Below are 13,781 nucleotides of genomic sequence, written 5' to 3'. Positions count from 1 at the left end.
TTTTTGCTCGTTGGACGTAAGTGCGCCACGACGCGTGCTTCTTAAAGGCGGCTAATTGGTACATTGTTTCGCTGAAACGCGGATTCGCATGAAATGTTGTAATTCAATAAATGAAACTTAACTGTATTACGTATTAAAGTGCTTAAAAAGCACATTTTTACGTTTTTACTAGAAGCTTTTCATTTATGTTCGGTGACCTTCTCTATACCTTTCTGTTAATTTTATATCAATACTAAAGGAAAGGATCAATGAAAACTGTTGAGATGATGCTGCATAAGCAACTGTCTTGTCTCGGAAAAATTAATAAAAGAAATCAGCAATGTATAGGAATCCTTTTGTATAAGAGGTGTGTTCAAAAATAACGGGAAAAATATTCATTTTATATATAGAGTTCAAATATTAATTGAGATTAATGAAATCGAAAGTATACGGAGCAGAATATACAATAAATCCTTCAGCTGAATAGTGCTTCATCTTCCGGTATTCAATTTTTAAATAAAATGTTAACATATTTTGTCACAACGAATCGTATTTTTTTTATTAAAAACTAGTGAGATTATTAAGTACACACACATATAAGATATATTAAACAGTTAATTTCTATATTCAAGCCTAAAACTATACTAAAGTACCAAAAAAAAAAATTATTCAACATTTTTCTCTTCACTTAGTTTGGTATATTTTACTTGGCATTTTGGATTTGGTTAGTTTGCATACTGAATTGCGTCCACAGAAACGCACTATACTAAATAATAAGTAAGGTATAAAAACGAACACTCCTTGCTGTGAGATCTTTATGGCGTCTTTTGTACAATATTGGTCTTGTTCCAACGCCAAACTGTACCGTCATCACACACATAGACGAGCACACTGGAATCGCGTGAGAATGCTACTTGCCGCACTGGCGAATTGCATTTGATATTATTCAGTGTGCTCGTGTTTGTGTGCCCCGGATCACTGGGATCGAGTTCCCACACATACACTTTGCCATGCTGATTGCCCAAGGCAATTATTTTGTGACACGGATTGAAACCGAAACGCACAAACCATATCTCACATTCATCATAATCAAATTCAGCGATAATCGTACAAGATGGATCATTTGGTTTCAGTTGCGACAAACCTTGATGCAGCTGTCCGGGCTTCCAGCAAATTATAGAATTCTCGCATGACTTGGAGAGCACGAAATCGCCAAACCATTGCACACAATCCACATAGTTTCGGTGTATATCGCGTGTGGAGAAGTCTGGGAAGTGCTGCATTATTGTTGGAAAGGGTCTTTGTGATTTGTTTGGATTGAATGTGCGTGAAAATTCGATTTTCTCCTTAAAATCCTCTGTATTTATACACCACAGTTTTAAAGAGTGATCCATACCGCTGGACATAATGCGTTCGCCGCGATAATCAAAATCAATAGAGAGCACCTCATCGCGATGCCCTTCCACACCGCCAAAAATTGCAATGCACACATGCGATTGTGTATTCCAAAGGCGTATCGCATGGTCCTTACTGCCAGATAGTAAGAGATGCGGCTGTCGTGGATGATATTTCAGTTCGTTAATGGCCTGGCCATGGCCAATGTAGTTGCCAACAGTTTCATTTTTTTGCACATCAATAACGCGTATCACACCACGGTAACCAGCCGTCGCAATCAAGGGTAGTGATGTTTTAATGTCGTACGTCCAAGCGCATGTGTAGAACACCTCGTCTGGCTGTAGTTGAAGGAGATTGATTACTTTGTTGTAGTTAGTTTACAAATGATAAATGCATGCAACTTACATCCGGATCCGCATAACACATGAGCAATTTAATACCACCTTGGCGTGGACATTCATAAATGGTAAGGCGATTGCTACCGGCAGTGGCGAAGATGAGCGGCTGATCGCTACCCAACCACTGATTGAAACTAATACCGAAAATGGCCTGTCCATGATTTTCCTTCACATGATAACTACAATAAATTCAAATTACGTGTTGTAAACACATAAGTATGTGCGTTTGTTTGTTTGAAATAAAGCAGCTTACTCATATTTATACGCCGGTTTACGTGCTTTCGATTTGTTGCTACGTCTGTGACCACGCGAACGCCGTGTGGTTGGTGATTTACTGCGCGAAGTATTGTTGGTGCTGACGCTGGCTGTGTCATCCTTCGGAAATGTAATTAAAACCCAATTTTAGTAAATATTCCGCATTATAAAGAATCATTAACTTACACCACACGAATCATCACTATTCTCGGCATGTACACTCTCTTTTGATGTTACTTTATCACTTTTCACTTTAGACATTTTGCTTGTAATAAATAACAAATTAAAACTAATTTTATAGCGTAATCATTTATTTATTTTCAAGTTAAAGAATTACACGCGTTTTCCAATTGTTGACCGGTGCTAATTTGTTTGTATTTTGGCGGCAACTTTTAGCTGTCAAATATCAACGTCAGCTGTGCGCACACGACTGTGTTCACTGCGCGCTCTGACTGTGCAGGGTTGCACGCTGAGCGAATAATAATTTTGAACAAAATTTGCACGCTGAGCGAATAATAAAATGTTTCGGCACATGATTTAAAAAAAAAAAATGTTTTTATTATTTTAATTTAAATTATTTTTCTTAATATCTGTAGAAATTTCTTATACTCGAAACTGAAGGTATATTTAATGAAAAAAATATATTAAAAAAGAAGTCTAAATTATTTTTAATTTAAAATTGTTCTAGGAACGAACAGGGGTATTCAGATGAATTAAAATATTAATAATTTTTAATTGTAGAAATAAAAAGTATGCAAATATAATGTCAGAATGAAGGCTATCTTGAAATTATCTGTCTAATATACAAGAGCTTTGATTTTAAATTAAAAAGTCGAAAATTTGAAAGTATCCGCTCTGAGTCGACTATATCAAAGTTAAAATACACTTCTTATATAGAGCCGCGTCCATTTCGAAAATCATGACGAGCCTATATTTCGGGCGATTTTTTTAATTTCTTCCCTCTGCGATGATTCAAAGAATTCCAAGAGGTCAATAAGAATAACTTTTTTAAACAACACAAATAATAAAAAACACACACATTCTTAGTTTATGAGCATGCAATAGGACTTGTACAAACAACTTTCAAATCTTCGAAAAATACGTTAAGCTAAAATGAATTCTGAAAACATTACGTATATAGTACTGCAGTAAAACATGCTTTAGGTTCTTAGAGAAGCCTTAAATGCCTAAGAAACAGTGCAAGAATAACAATAACTCTCGAGGAAAAGTGTTAAATGTTAGAGAAGCTTTGCAGAAGAAAGTCGTATACATAGAATGAAAAGTGTAAGACAGTTGTACAGATAGATAGGAGAAAATAGAGTAGAGTTCTTAAAGAAGAGGACGTACACAGAGATATGTAAGAGTTAGACAGGGACGCAGAGCTGTTGCGACAAAGAGACCAATGCAGTATTTTACAGAATTATGTTTTATGGTGTTTGTTGTTGTTGTAACGGTTTTAGAGTATAGTTTGCTTAAACGGTTAATTTGGCAGTGTGTCTTCAAATTGCGTAAACTAAACGAACAAAACTGGGTTTCTTGGTTATTCGTTAAAGAAAACTCGTTAAATCTACGAAATCGGCTATTGAACACAATTCGGTAAATATACAAATTAGTTTAAAACAACGAAAGCCATTAAAATTAGTGTCAACAACAATGTTTCATAAAAAGTTCATAAATTGTTTGGAGCTTATGTACGTTTTATTCGTCGTCGACATGGACCTCGCCCAGACCGGTGTGCGCAGGCGCCTTTGCCTCTGCGTGGTTGCTTTATTACTACTACTGCTACTACTGCTGCTGCCGACACTCTGTTTATCACCGCCGTCACTAACGCGCTTATCGCTCTTATCACACTCCGCAATGCTAACCGTAGTCGCGCTGGTGGTCGCCTCCGTCTCCGCCTCTGCAGCTTTTGTGCCATCGTCTACAGCTGCTTCACTGGCAGCTGTTGCTGTCGTCGTCGTCGTCGCTGTTTCCGCTGCTGCTGCTTCCGCTTCCTGTTCGGCTGCTGCTTCTGTTTCGGCGTCTGCTTCCAAAATCGTGTCCGGCGGTCCGGTGGGTCCGCTGTGCGTTTGCGGTGCTAATGTGACACCTTTGGTGCGACTGTCGATGCTGGTTTGATTGTCAAATGCATTGCTTTGTTGTTGCTGTTGTTGGTCGACAGAGCGTGAACAACAACTATTGCACAAATTGTTATTATCCTGATTGCCGTGACCACCACCACTACTATCCTCAGCACAAACGCCACCAGCGCAACTGTGCTTTTGTTGGTGGCTGCTTTGGCTACAACAATTGCCAGCGCAGCCTTTATGCGCCTCCTGACTGCTGCCGGTACACAGTACAGTTATGTATTGAAATCGTTTGGTTTTTGACGCGAATTTCAGCAGTGTGCAGTGAGTAATAGCAACAGCAACACACACAGAGCGCAAGTTAGGGACAGCAGTTGCCCGTTTCGATAGTAGAAATGAGTAAAAATTTCGCAGAGAATTTTTTTTTAGTTTTTCAATATATTTGTGTTTATTCAAAGAGAGCGCAGAAAGAGAGAAAAGAAATTCAATTAATGGTTTTTTAATATAAAATAAGGAAAAACAAAATAGTTGATCATATACGCTGGGGTTTTGAGGAGAGAGAATGTTAGCGAAACGTTAAATACGGACGTCAACTTTAACTCTTGTCATACTATTAGTAATTCTCTTAATAATCTACATATAAATCTAACATATTAAATCTTCCCTTTTCTCGCGACACGATAAATACTTTCAATAAAGTCTCGTCTAATTGGATTAAAGCGGCTTTTAACATCATCTTGGTAAGCAATTAGCGTAATTTAATTAATTTTCAAATATCTATGAGCTCATTTGGAATAAATCGTTAAACGATTTCTTCATTTGGTAGCTTTTAGACTAAATTAATACGAAGACTGCCTTAAATATAATATTAATGATTTCTGGAAGCCTTCTCATTAGAAAGCCTCTATTTTTATCTCTACCTCTAATTCAATCTCTAACGAAAATTTAATTCCTGTGTACTACGACGTATATTCACATTACCATACCTGTCCAAATATTTGCTCTTAATATATATGTAGTATATAGTATGCCTACATTCTCGTCTCCACATTTTGTTTGCTTAACATTTCCTACGCGCTCATTCAACAAACAATAATGGGAACAATAAGGCATGTAAAGCTGACATAGATTTACATAGTATTTATAGATGAGAGAGATGAATATAAGATATATGTACAGACGAGTAATATATGTGTTTATGAACGGTATGCTAATGTACGAGTATGTTCACGAGGATGACACATTACGAGTATGTGGATACGGATGTGGAAATAAGTTGGACCTAAAGTATAGAAAAGTCTCGAGTACAGAACACATTTTTTAGTTTCTAGAGAGCGGATCGAGCGGGAGAGAAAGAGTATGTAAAGACATGTCTGCCGCATAAAGAGTAGTATGGAGCAGCTTATGTTTATTAAGTAGGATGAATAAACAAGGTGAAAACTGGGGCATGCTACCAGCGTAGGGTAACAGGTAGTTCACAGAAAAGTATAGAGGAGAATAGTATATACTATTGTAAGATTTCCAACGATAGATTCTTTTGTTGAATTTCATTTTCGTAGCATTTACTTATATATATATATTAAAGTAAGTACTAAAGCTATGCTATGCTATGTTAAAACTTTCTGCTCTTTCGAGAAACGTGCACACTTGGAGAGGGTGCCTGTACTACTAACAACCGAGCAAGTAACTAGCTAAATTGATTAGCTAACCATATACGTATGTATGTATGACTATGCTATGCAACACGAAAAAGTAGAAAAATTTTTCTAGAAATATTTGCAAAAAAAGAGTTGTAATCGGAAAATCACATTTAATAAAATTGAGTGCCTTTAAGTGGCCAGTGATTGCCAGTTGTTGTGTAATTCAATTTATAAAATCGCAACTTTATTTGACAGCTAGAACTTTGTCAAAACCGCCTGAGGTCACTGCCAATTGTCATGAATGTCACTTGTACGACACTTCTCATTGATTTGCGCATTTCACAACTGAGTTGAGATTTATTTGAGTTTTGTGCAGTTTTGACAGAACTCTACAAAGTTTCTATATATAATGCACATACAAAAACACATAAATTTACACAAAGAAATAATGGGCAGAGCGCATAAAAACGATAAATTCAACTGACATTTCATGGCATTGACTGAGAGAGTTGGAAATAAATAGCTATAAAAATAAATGAGTGGGACTGAGAGTGGCTAAACACACTCGGGAGAGTTGCACTAATAGACGTTTGTTAATTTTGTTGTATAACTAGAGCAGACAGGCATTCTAGGACATAAAATTTTAAGTGAGGGATTTGTTGGAAATTTTTAAATAAAATATTTTAATTTTTTTTATTATTAATTTCTAATTTCTCTTAAAATTTTTTAAATTTTTGTAATTATCTTAAACAATTATTTTTTATAATAAACTATAATTGACACTCAATTAGTATCTACGCCGATATCTCCAACAAATTTCACTTAAATTTTTTATTTTATTTTAATTAATCACTAACGGTAATTACTGTTTATCATATGATGTACGTATGAGAATGAGCGGCCATGAAGTTCCAAAATGAGTGAGAAATGCACGCAAAATGAGAGAGCACAAAAGTTGAAAAAAATCAAGCAAATGAGCTAATGAGCATAGACAACTAGTATATGTAGTATCTATGTACACTTAATTAGTCCTTTAACTATAGTTGACTAAGATAGTTTTACACATATCCTTGAGGTTATGAGCCAAAGAAGAACACTTAAAGGCTTTCATATATGGTAACATATCAGTGATTGTAGAAGTGCCAATTATGGTATAAATAAATAAACGTACAAAATATACATACTTTTATAAATACTATACAAGAAACAAAGAAAAAAATTCTGGGATGGTACTAGGCAACACTATTTGGCCTGTAGTATGTAGGTGAATGTAAAAAGTAAACAGACACTTACTCTGCGCTAGAAGCTTGAGCGTTAATTTTGGAAGAAGATCCCAGTTTGGAACTTGCAATTGAAGCAGATGATCTTCTTCACGTTGGAAATGGCGAGAAATTTAGGTGAAAATTTGCGAAATTATTGAAATTGAATTTGAGCAGTAAATGGAGAATTTAAAAACATATTATAAGAGAGAACAGTACAAACATTCACGTTTATATAACTAATTATATGTGACACCTAGTAAAAGATACCAATGAATGTAAGAATTCACACTTAAATTACAAAAGTTCAACCACTCAGTGAAAGCTCTTATTTACTAATTCGAGTAAACTGTACTAACGCTTTATCGAGGGTTTGTAAATACACCTGAGCTTAAGTTAAATGAAAAAAAAACATTTACTACATGATTTCTCAAATACAATTAACACTTATAGTACATTGAATATAATGAGCTGATGTACAACAACCACAAGTGAGGAATGAAATACGATGAAGTGAAAGTTCGAAGTTTGTTCCAAAAAGTGAAGTATGTATGCGCAGTGATAGAAATGTTTATAAATTAATCTATATGAATATCTTTAATTCGTATAAAATATATTTTTGTATTACCTAACGGTTATATAAAACGCGCTGGAAAAAAATCAACCTACTAATATCGTCTTAAGCATGTGATCAAATTTGCGCTTATTTATACTACTAAAAGCTTGAATGGCCATTCAACTGATGTGATCTTCGTAGCAAAATAATTTCCTGCCAATCTTTAAATCATACAGTCAATCTTAAACTGCAGAAATATGTATGATAAAAGCGGAGCTTTTTAAGTACAAAAACCAATTTTCGAAAGCTTAATTTCGGTTCCGATTTTTAAAATCAAAATTACTAGCGTTAATTTGACTACGTGGGTATTTTGTATTGATTTATGAGTATAAACTCCTCATTACAATGAGGTCGGGATGTAGCGCTTTTGGAGTAAATAACTGTAGATAAAGCTGCGTAATTAAACCCATAAATTGTATGGAAATGAACACCGATTAGCATAAATTTCGAAACTAATTTCCTTTCGGGTTTTTTGTCGATTATTTTAGTTAGCCTATTGCATGTAGATCCATAATTTTCGCAAATATTGGTTATCAAGTTTAGCTCTAAATTTCTATTAAATCACAATCTTCTGGCTTTTGTATGAAATACTATCGAATTGAGGGTATACAGCAGTCCACTTCAGGCCAAGTGACCAGCCTTTAGTTGAACTGCTTTTTTTTGGGAATCAACTTGCAACAAAATACTTACTTGGACTCGTCGAGGAAGACGGCTTCGAGCACGCGTGCCGCATAATGAAGATTGCGCTGCAAAACGTCGTTCGAAATATCGCCAGTGTTTAACAAGTGCAATAAGCAGCGTAATCTGTCAGAATAGAAAAAATATTTAATTAGTTTCGACTTAAGTTTTTAAGAATTTAGATTATCTATACATATATATAAGATCTAACACTATAGACCCGATCATTAACTGACCCTTACATCTCCCGTTTGCTTACTCACCTCACAGCCGCTTTATCGCATGCGTCCGGTGTATCGACGGCTGGTAAGTTTTCCGTGGCCAAATCTAGGCTCGTCGCGCACTTATCATCGCCACTCTCTCGTACGACCGCGATATTAGTTTCGGCGCTCGGTGAACCCGGTGCGGCTGCTGCTGCTTGCATTTTGTTGGCGGCGGTGGCTAGGCTGCTGCTATTGGCGGCGCTGTTGAGCTTATTGCTTGTGCTATTAGTGGCGGCCGAGGCGGCGTTATTGCTGTTGCTGCTGTCTGCAGCGGCGTTGCCGGTGCCGGTCGCGACTTCTGGCGTTGCTATAAAATTGTTACGCTGTTGGCGGTTTCCAATGGCTGGAACGTTTGGTGTGTTGTGCGCAGTAAAATTTGGTTCCCCTTCGATTTGTCGCTCGCTATTACTAGATCTTCTAGTATCGTTGGCGCGATTGTCTGTATTTGTTGCTGGAGCGTAATTGCTTGATGTCTGTGGGTACTTCTTATCGCTGCTGTTGAGCAGTTGCGCAGCGAAATCGGGAGCTGTGCCGGCGAATGGTTGTGGTGTATGTAGTTGTTGTTGCTGTTGCTGCGTTGCACCACCTATAGGTGTTGTGGCAGCTGTTGATGGCGATGTGAGTACACCTTGCTGCTGTGCATCCAGCTGTATGAAGCTCTTGCGGCTATTCGAACGTCGTACAATTGTGAGAGAGCCGTGCCCTGTGAGATGACAGAACAATATCGTTATTGAGCAATATTTGAGATGGCATGTAAATACAGCTATTTTGAATACAAAATAAAAAATTTCAAAAATATTTGTTTGGCATTGAATGTGTAAACATATAAGGCATTGGAAAGCTTAAAGCTTTCACTCAAAAAACTCTTTAACTTAAAGCTTTAGCGTGGGAACTGCAGCACACACTCATTACTTTTTTACCGTAAATATTTACTTGAATTCGTAAAGTAACCATAATATGTTTATGCACATTTAAATTGCACAACCCAAGTCACTTGCTTGCTTGAGCAGCCGGAAAACCGGGGATAAACACCTCAAGCCATGCCACGGCCTTTGAACATAACGAAGCATGAAAATAAATATGCAAGCAAGTGAATATTTATTTTTTCCTTAATGGTAGGATAGTCTCGTCCTTTGTAAAGGGTGTTCCGTTTTGGAGCACACACATAGCAGAAACCTTGAAATTGTCTACTGAGCGCTTAAAGCTAAGTGTTAAAGGAGGCATCAAGTTGAGAACGCAAATAAGAGAGTCAGTCTTGGTCGCTTCAACATAATTTTGATAGGATATAGGTGCTTCGTCGATACAGCAGGGTCTCTAGAGTCATACCTTTGGTGATTTTGACTTCACAATGTATCAACTACGAGTTGTGTTCAAAAAATAACGGAATTCATTTTCATTTCATAAAAAAAAAAATTGATAAAGGAACTTTCGAAACTCGCGAAATTGAAATTTGTTTGTATTTCACTCAACTCAGTGGTGTTCTCGTACCTTAACCTCTTCTAAGGTGTCAGTAAGAGAAGCAAATGAAATTTTTCGAATAAAATAACTGACCGCTTTTCGGTCGATTCTTCTATGCTACTTCATTTCAGCAAATATTCTGCGCTACAAATTGTCTAACCCAACTCAATCAAAATCAACGTACCGACATGAGCGCCGGTCCGCCTAAAATCATGTAATGCAAATGCTGGCTCGATGGCCCTTTGAGAGCAGTGCACACAAATCAAACATTTCCCTTTGCACTTTGTCTTTATTGTTTTGCCGTTAACTCCTCTTAAAACCGTGAGTAAATGCGATTGTTTATTTGTTTGCCTGTGCATGTGTGCGTGCATGCATACATCAATGCACAAAATCACTTACGCGCCGCCAAATTACAAGAACGCCTAATGTGGGCGGCTCTGTTTACATTACGGCTTGGATTCTTTTTTTATTATTTATTCTCAGACTTTTACTGCGTATTTGTTGGCGTTAACGCAGAGGAGATTTATTGTAATGCCTTTCGATGCTTGGGTGTTTGGTGGATATACTTGCTTTTTGAATTGTGTGCTTGAGGGGAATTTTGGTGGCCGAGAGCGTTGCGTATACGCCATAGCATAGCAGGTAGTTTAGTTCAATGAGGGTTACAGAGAAAAACGGAGCAGAAACTCATAAGTGTGAGTCAAAGGGGGCCTATCAATATCTTTAAAAATTACTAAATTTATTATTTGATAAATTACATGCAGGCGATATTCAAAAATCAGTGCACTCACTTCCAATTTGACCATTGATGGTCACGCTCTCAACTGTGCTGCTTGTGCCACTCGCTGTTGTTGTTGTGGTACTGTTTATTTCCTCACTTGTGTATAGGCCACCCGCACCTGTGCCGCTGCTTATTAGTCCTGTCGAACTGCTGCCAGTGGGACTGTCTGGCTTTGAGCGTCTGTCGCCGATTACACTGCCACTTGTTGAGCCAATCGCTGGTGTAGCGCCAACGGTGGGTATTTCGTCACGTTCACGCTTCGGCAAACTCTCCGGTGTGCTGGCCACTGGAAAATAGACAAGAGAAAAAATTTGAAATAAATTTTTATGGCAATAATGATTTTGGAAAAATATTAATATTTTTTCGATTTCGAATATCAAGGAAAATTTCGAAAATCCATATTAAAAGTCCATAAATAATTTCCAAATTTAGAAAACTTAGAAAACCAAATTTTAAATTATTTTCAAATTTCGAAAACTTTGAAAACCAAAATCCAATTATTTTTAAAATGTCGAAAATTTCGAAAACTTCGAAAACTAAAATTAAAATATTTTTTTAAAATTTCGAAAACTTAGAAAAACAAAATCAAAATATTTTCCAAATTTCGAAAACTTAGAAAACAAAAATCCTAATATTTTTCAAATTTCGAAAACTTTGAAAACCAAAATTCAAGTATTTTTCAAATTTCGAAAACTTAGAAAACCAAAATTCAAGTATTTTTCAAATTTCGAAAACTTAGAAAATCAAAATCTTAAAGTCTCTAAATTATTTCCAATTGGGATTTGTTTCATTTCATTGCTAGAATTCGTAAGCGTTGCGCGTGTGGAACATAAATTTCTGCTGCTCAAATGACACTCACGTAGGCGCTGGAAATCACGGAAGACACAGTAGCCATTTTGGCGCTGATTTTGGTTAGCTCAGATTTACACAATATTTGGCATACATTCTGAAGAATTGCTCTTTAATTATATGACCCTCATAGGCTTTCAAAGGTAGAAGTGATGTGAGTTAAAGTAAATAAGTGATTACCGAGTCCACGCAGACTTAACGTAAGCACAAATTAAAAATTTCCCACAAAATTATAAATATTTCAATCAGTTTTTATACATGGACATACATATCGTGGGTTTTCATGACGTTCATTTTGATTTGCGAACATTGACGACTAAATACTCTTCAAGTGCTGATTAGTCGCCAAAAGATTACTTTTTGTTTGGCGAGTTCTGCGGGCAAAAATAAAGGGTAACTCATAAAGTATATGGTATATAAATTTAGTCAGATCTAAGATTATTACATTTATTTGCAATAAAAAATGGATTTTTTATAAACGATCTAACTTCGTACAATCCCAAGTAAATTTATAAAGTAATTTTATACCGTTTCCTTGCACTCTACCCTTCTTATATTGAATTCGAAATTACAGTTTACATAAAATAACTAATTTTTCCGCTTTCCAAAACACAATACACACCCATTAAGTTATCAGCGTTGGCACTGATAATAACGGTAGCACGCTCGTGCAGGCAAACCATTCTTGTCAGCCTTTAAAATCTAACTTATGAAGAGCATTTCAGTTTATTCCAGCAAATTCGCGAATTTACACGTATTTTTCCAATCAAATAAAGATTTTTCTCCAATAAATTGGTGCAAAATGCACATTTCAATGAAGTTTTCTATTAGCCTGCTGTTGTTGTTGTGCTGCGGCATCTATCAGGCGTACGCCAGCTTTGGCGCCGAGGCGGCACCTATCAACGCCACCGATGGTGATTGCATTTGTGGCCGTCAGTATTCGCCAGTCTGCGGCTCCGATTCGAAAACCTATAGCAATCGCTGCATGTATGAGTGTGCGCGCAAGAAGTTGAGCGCCATGGGCCGCAGTCTGGAGCTGGTGCGCTCGGGTGTTTGTGCGGGCGAGCCGCTGCGTAGGAAGCATGTGGTCGCTGCTGCACCACTTGTGGCAGCCGTGGCTGAGGAGGATAAGGACCTGGAGTCGTGCATCTGCGATCGCAGCTTAGTACCGGTTTGCGGCTCAGACAATCGCACCTACAACAATCGCTGTCTCTTCGAATGCAAGCGCTCCATTCTGGCTCGTGTCGGTAAGGTGCTGACAATCCTGCGCCAGGGCGTGTGTGAGTTTTGATGCTGAATGTTAAAAGTTTACAGCAGTTTGATGAATAAAATATGTTAAAGAAAGCATTTTTGGTGTTGGATTTTTTTTTTGGTTTTTCTTAAAGCGAAAATGTGTCACAGAAATAACAAACGAGGGTTTGGAACAATTATTCAACAATTGTTGTGATGCATGAAAACATAATCAGCAAAAATTATATACAGAAATCTTTCAATAGTGTGGAAAGGGCTTTCATTTTGATCTGGTCTGATATAAATTTGATTCATGACTCTTTAAATTTTTTATCTAAAGTCGAAAAATAATATAAATAAATCAGTATAATTAATCTCTAATACCAATATGAGATTACATTAAAAAGTCTACAAAACTAATTATGATTGATAATTCATTTTTGGAGAGAGAAGAGAGAGAGAGAGAAAGAACTTACTCTCTTGAAGAATATCTAGTTACTATGTTTTTAGGCTCACATTTTAGAATCAAACGCGTAATTCGTTTAGGAATATTTAATATAATTACACTCCCGATCTTCATACAAGAAAAATTCTTCTTCTTATAGGATATATTCTAATTTTTCACTGGAGATGTAGGGTTTCCAAAGTTGTGCTCATGGTCAGTGCTCATCTCTAATTTTAGTGAACTATGTTTGTATGTAATGTTGAAATCCAACGCAGAATCACTTTTGCCAACAGGTGCTACTATGGACTGAGTAGACAATTGAAAAGTAAAGTCCTCTCTCGACGAACAAAAATCAAATTCTACAAGTCCCTCATCATTCCCGTCCTACTTTATGGTGCAGAAGCGTGGACGGTGTCAACATCCAATGAGACGGCACTAGGAGTTTTCGAGAGAAAGGTTTTGCCGAAGATTT

At 36.8% G+C, this 13,781-nt stretch overlaps 3 protein-coding genes across 8 annotated transcripts in view; 1 reads left to right on the top strand and 2 right to left on the bottom strand.

The window, feature by feature from the left end:
• LOC105209748 (dual specificity calcium/calmodulin-dependent 3',5'-cyclic nucleotide phosphodiesterase 1) overlaps positions 1-13,781 on the bottom strand; it is a 161,142-nt gene that overhangs the window by 23,889 nt on the left and 123,472 nt on the right. For 3 of the 6 annotated variants that reach the window (XM_054227741.1, XM_029038591.2, XM_054227742.1), the window contains 4 exons: positions 10,796-11,071; positions 8,550-9,252; positions 8,299-8,412; positions 3,723-4,349 (listed from right to left, as the gene is read on the bottom strand). In XM_054227741.1, coding sequence (XP_054083716.1) covers positions 3,723-4,349; positions 8,299-8,412; positions 8,550-9,252; positions 10,796-11,071 — 1,720 coding nt within the window. Of the gene's footprint in view, positions 1-3,722; positions 4,350-7,026; positions 7,102-8,298; positions 8,413-8,549; positions 9,253-10,795; positions 11,072-13,781 lie in introns of all 6 variants that reach the window. The other 3 variants (XM_029038592.2, XM_029038593.2, XM_011180328.3) reach the window with 3 other exon arrangements.
• LOC105209743 (polycomb protein esc) lies at positions 503-2,537 on the bottom strand. The gene is made up of 4 exons (XM_011180323.3): positions 2,214-2,537; positions 2,026-2,147; positions 1,780-1,951; positions 503-1,712 (listed from the first exon to the last, which is right to left on the bottom strand). The coding sequence occupies exons 1-4, from the start codon at positions 2,286-2,288 to the stop codon at positions 795-797; spliced, it is 1,287 nt and encodes a 428-aa protein (XP_011178625.1). The 5' UTR covers positions 2,289-2,537; the 3' UTR covers positions 503-794.
• On the top strand, positions 12,326-12,982 carry LOC105209744 (ovomucoid-like). Its single transcript, XM_011180324.3, has one exon. The coding sequence runs from the start codon at positions 12,344-12,346 to the stop codon at positions 12,923-12,925; it is 582 nt and encodes a 193-aa protein (XP_011178626.2). The 5' UTR covers positions 12,326-12,343; the 3' UTR covers positions 12,926-12,982.

This window comes from Zeugodacus cucurbitae, chromosome 3 (assembly GCF_028554725.1).
Source record: "Zeugodacus cucurbitae isolate PBARC_wt_2022May chromosome 3, idZeuCucr1.2, whole genome shotgun sequence".
Taxonomy (NCBI): Eukaryota; Metazoa; Arthropoda; class Insecta; order Diptera; family Tephritidae; genus Zeugodacus; species Zeugodacus cucurbitae.
This window is presented reverse-complemented; position numbering and strand designations above follow the sequence as displayed.

What these genes read in the sequence shown, in the direction of transcription:
- LOC105209743 (XM_011180323.3), bottom strand. Translation starts at nt 2,288, where the DNA reads ATGTCTAAAGTGAAAAGTGATAAAGTAACATCAAAAGAGAGTGTACAT. An exon ending in ATAGTGATGATTCGTGTGGT is followed by an intron (nt 2,148 to 2,213) that starts GTAAGTTAATGA and finishes ACATTTCCGAAG; the next exon opens with GATGACACAGCCAGCGTCAG. An exon ending in TGTGTTATGCGGATCCGGAT is followed by an intron (nt 1,713 to 1,779) that starts GTAAGTTGCATG and finishes CTTCAACTACAG; the next exon opens with CCAGACGAGGTGTTCTACAC.
- LOC105209744 (XM_011180324.3), top strand. Translation starts at nt 12,344, where the DNA reads ATGAAGAGCATTTCAGTTTATTCCAGCAAATTCGCGAATTTACACGTA.